At 46.8% G+C, this 4,314-nt stretch overlaps 1 protein-coding gene and 1 long non-coding RNA gene across 2 annotated transcripts in view; both read right to left on the bottom strand.

Moving 5' to 3' along the window:
- The window catches only part of LOC119411656, an 8,354-nt gene extending 7,853 nt beyond the window's left edge, over positions 1-501 (bottom strand). The window contains exon 1 of the long non-coding RNA XR_005186899.1: positions 398-501. This is a non-coding gene — a long non-coding RNA (uncharacterized LOC119411656). The remainder of the gene's footprint in view (positions 1-397) is intronic.
- Positions 502-607: 106 nt separating this feature from the next.
- znf831 (zinc finger protein 831) lies at positions 608-4,076 on the bottom strand. Its single transcript, XM_037679080.1, has 3 exons — positions 2,441-4,076; positions 801-1,270; positions 608-664 (listed from the first exon to the last, which is right to left on the bottom strand). The coding sequence occupies exons 1-3, from the start codon at positions 4,056-4,058 to the stop codon at positions 608-610; spliced, it is 2,145 nt and encodes a 714-aa protein (XP_037535008.1). The 5' UTR covers positions 4,059-4,076.
- Between the last annotated feature and the right edge of the window lie 238 nt (positions 4,077-4,314).

Genomic DNA, 4,314 nt, shown 5'->3' on the forward strand with positions numbered 1-4,314 from the left:
TCTATCTATCTATCTATCTATCTATCTATCTATCTATCTATCTATCTATCTATCTATCTATCTATCTATCTGTCTATCTGTCTATCTGTCTATCTGTCTGTCTGTCTGTCTGTCTGTCTGATGTATATGAATGTTTCTGTTCAGTGCCCTGAGATGACTTCTGTTGTGACTTGGCACTGTATAAATAAACTGAATTGAATTATTTGTACTCAGTATTGACCCAAACTGAAGTACTTGTACTTGATCTGGGGAAAAAAAAAAAAAAGAGTATCAGGACACCTCTAATATTTACCCTCAATATCAACGTGCACAATTTCAGTCACACATTCCTGCTCTGTAATATCCCTGATAGCTCACTGAACATCAAACCCAAACAGAACTGAAGAGTCATAAATACCTGCAGTGAGAATCTGACTGCTTGAACAGATGGCTGGAACATCTTGGACACGGGAAGTCTGTGAGATAAACTGTCCCAAACAGGTTTCAGAACTGTCTGAACAGATTCTGTCCTGTAGCTGAGGTGCACTTGTGTCCAGTGTAGGTAGAGAACTACCTGAAGGCCGCACTCTGTTGGATTGTGTGGCCACTGAGTGGGCAGAAAGGGGGCTCATGCTGAGTTTGTGTTGGCCAGAAACTGTTTGTGAGTCTGTCTCACCTTGGAGGACTAGGTTGTCAGCACAAAGATTTGGAGAAAGGGCTTGTTCATCCTCCAAAGTTTGGGTCCCACCTGACTTTACATTTCTGAGTGAAGCTGACATCAAACTGCCTGCAGAGCTCTGAGTCTGTGTGACCACACTAACATGACTGCTCCTGTGCGTTTGTTGCGATGGACCTATAGGAGAAACAGATTCATCTAAAGACGTGGTGGTGCCACTGTGTTCAGACATCTGAGGTGTTATTCTCTCCGTGCTGAGCATGAGTGGAGACTCTCTCCCATCAGTTTCCTTTTGGGTTTCTGGCTGTTTGTATTTCCCTGCTTTGTTGCTAATTTCCATTGGACCGACACTTTGGGATTTATTCTGGGAACACTCTGGGAATACCTCCTTAATGTCACACATCTGTGACTGGCTTGGGTCAGATGCATGCTCAATTTGGGGCACAATGAGGGCTAACTGCTCATCAGAGATAATCTGGAGGCAAATCTGGAAGTCTGCTGTGTGGACATGAAATATATTCTGAGCCGTCTGGTCCAATGATCCAATAGAACAAGGCACAGCTGGGTCATCAGGGCCAACATTGGCTTTGTTTTGGGGATTAGTAGAGTCTTGTGCTACTGAGAGATGTTCCTGTAACAGTGAAGAACTGAGTTGAGGTCTATGATGTGAAACAGCTGTAGTGTTAGTAGCACATGTGGGATATTTTGCTGTGGTCACAGGTAAACTCACAGCTGCAGGTGTGCAATGCTGGGCTGATTGTAAAGGCACAGACTGCATGACGGTGCACACTCTGCCCCGAGAATCTTGTAGGGAGCTTGTTGTTGTGGTTGTTGTGCACTGTCTGTGCAGAACTGCATGGCTAGATGTCAGACTCTGACTGGGCTGTGATGTTGCAGCATCACAAAGTGTCGTAACAGTGCCAGGAAAGATGAGTTGGTTCTCTGTGGAGCATGAAGCATTCACACTGCTGCTTTTGTAAGTTTGTAAGGTGACAGAGCCTTCACAGGTCTTTGCACAGGTTGTCCCTGAGGGGGAGGTTTGGTCAGAGGTATTAGGTAAGAGGTTAGAGCTGAGCATACACTCCTCAGTTCCTTTGGATTTTCCCACAACGTGTGATGCTGATTCCAGTGTTTCACCACGAGTGTTGGGCAACTTCAGCTGGTACTTAGGCAGAAATGTATTCTTGACAGTGACAGGGATAGACATTGCTGGTGAAGTGCTAACTGGCATGGATGGTAGAAAGAGGGCCCCTTTGGGCTCAGTGTGTTTTGGGGTTTTGTGCAGATTTGTATCGTGCAGTGGTCCACTGCAGGTGACAGTGGTGGGGGGATGAGCCGGTGTGTTTGGATCGGTCTCCATGGAAAAGGCTGTTTTGCCATCAGTTCTCTGTTTTTTCCTGTCAGAGGGAACATGAGCCACACAGAGCTGTGAGGAGGAATCAGAATGTTTTGGAAAGTTCAGAAGTTGTCCAGCCTCCATTTTGTGGCTGAGCAGTGATCTAGTGGCCGGTAATGGCAGGACGGACAATGATAAGTTCCTGCTGGGTGGAGCCTTGATGGAACTGTTGGTTGAAATAAGATGACATTTTTGTAATGTTAACCCCACTGAAGAAACTACAGAGAGACCAGCAAAAGAACTGCATGCTGTTGCTCTGCTGTTTGTAAAGTTTGTTGCCGAGCTTGACGTTGTGACTGCCTCCTGATGAACCACTGGACCTTGATCAACCTCATGCTGACAATTTTTGCCTTTGAAATAAATGTTATTAGAACTTTTCTGGAGATCACAGAGTTTTTTAAACGTTCCACCCCCATACATGTACCACTTATTGTAAGCAAATTTCTCTGCTTTCTTCTTTCTCAACTTTCTGGTATTTGACTCTCCACAGATGTCACCTCCATCTCCATCCCAGCTGAGACTGCCGGTGCACACCTCCTCCACAGATAAATTTGTGAACGGGCCATCTGTTGTGTGGTTGCAGTCTACGGCTGTCTGCCGAACCAGTAGGCGGTGGACCGATGAGTTCTGGTTTACAGGCTTCCTGGATAAATCAGTTGAGCTGATCTGGCTGGAGCTTCCACTCTGGACAGCTGTTACATACTCACTCTGATGAGGGGCGGCAGAGCTACTACTCTCAGGCTGCATCAGGGTAAGGTTAAAGGGAAGGGAATGGCTGCGGATTAAGGGGGCGTGCTCAGCAGTAGAGGGAACAGAACATAATCCAGACCTACTGTGTCTTTTCAAGCCAATATTCCGGGTTGGACTGATCTTCATGTCAAAGTGGAAGGAGTTCTTGTAGGTGTATGGCATGGGAAGGTCTATGCTTCCTTGCTTTGACAGAACAGTTTTCCTCGGTCGTACATTTTCCAGCTGTTTGTCCTCCACAACAGCTGTATTTTCTGAAATTAGCTTAGATATACGCTCCACCAGCAGCTCTTGCTCCTGCTTTCTTGCTGTATTTGAGGGCTCCTGTTCACTGTGAGCTCTTTCAGAAGATGTGCTCATGCTTTGTTCCACATGTTCCTTGCTTGATTCAGTGAGTGAATCCATACTGTGGTCGAGTAAAGCACTGCCTGGACTATCGCTGAAACCAGAGTCTGTACTCCCATGACTCTGTGATTTCCTTTTGGAGACAGAGCAGTCCCACTGCTTGGAGAACAGAGTAGCTTCCTGCCTCTGTAGGGGAAGGTGTCGACCAACGCCTAAAGGTTTATTATCCGTTTGCTGTTTATGTTCTTCTTTTGGTCCATCTTTCTCTGAGCCTTGCATCTGTGCACAGTGGACCTTTGTAGGACTGGATGCAGTTGTGCTCTCGGTGGCAAGTGGTGCAACACAACTTTCCATGCTGCCTGTCTCTTCTCCTTGCTCATCAAGAGATAAACTGGAGGTACAGGTCTCTTTGGAGCTGGACGTACTGTCCTGGCTGCCCAAGCTGCTCTGCTCAGACTCAGAGGAAAGACGGGCATGTGCCTGAGTCCGTCTGTGCTTGTACAAGTTGCTCTGAGTCTTAAAGGACACTCCACACGTGCTGCAGGGGTAAGGCCGCTCCCCAGTGTGGCAGCGGAGATGCTTCTCCAGCACACTGGGCTTCAAACAATCCCGTCCACAGTGCGGACAGATGTGTTTGCCTGCAGATTTGGGCTTTGTGGCAGGAGCTGTAAGACTCAGGCCGGGCAGAGGCTGCAACCCACTGGCAATATGCAGAGTCAGGAAGGGAAGCGTCTCCTTGGAATAGAATGGTGGCATGGCCAGCTGGAGGGGCGCCTTAGCAGCAGCAGGTGGCACAGCGTGGAGATAAACTGCTGTTAGAGGAGGGACCTGGATATTCATTCTTTTCTCTGCCTGCGTTGTGACGGAGCTTTCGTGTACTGGAACACTTGCCAGTCCTGGCTTTCCAGTTTCCATGGTAACACTACTGCTGTCGTGATGTACCAGTGCTGGGTTTATAATTACCTGAAAGATAACAGTTTGTATTAGATTTCTTTGCCTACAAAAAGAAGAGGCAAAAAATAAACACAACACTGCATCACACTAAAGCAATGAAGACAGCTGTCTTCGTTTTACATGAGAATAAATTCAAACACAAATAAAAACACATGCATGTTTTAGTGATGCCATTGTTGTGAACTATTAAAAATTGCCCAGAACATGCAGAGAAGCT

This window comes from Nematolebias whitei, chromosome 7, assembly GCF_014905685.2.
Source record: "Nematolebias whitei isolate Nwh7 chromosome 7, NemWhi1, whole genome shotgun sequence".
Taxonomy (NCBI): domain Eukaryota; kingdom Metazoa; phylum Chordata; class Actinopteri; order Cyprinodontiformes; family Rivulidae; genus Nematolebias; species Nematolebias whitei.

Coding starts and splice junctions, on each gene's coding strand:
- znf831 (XM_037679080.1), bottom strand. CDS start 4,058: ATGGAAACTGGAAAGCCAGGACTGGCAAGTGTTCCAGTACACGAAAGC. Junction 1,271..2,440: donor TGGAACGTTTAAAAAACTCT/GTGATCTCCAGA, acceptor ATCTCTCAGTAG/CACAAGACTCTACTAATCCC. Junction 665..800: donor AAACGCACAGGAGCAGTCAT/GTTAGTGTGGTC, acceptor CTGACAACCTAG/TCCTCCAAGGTGAGACAGAC.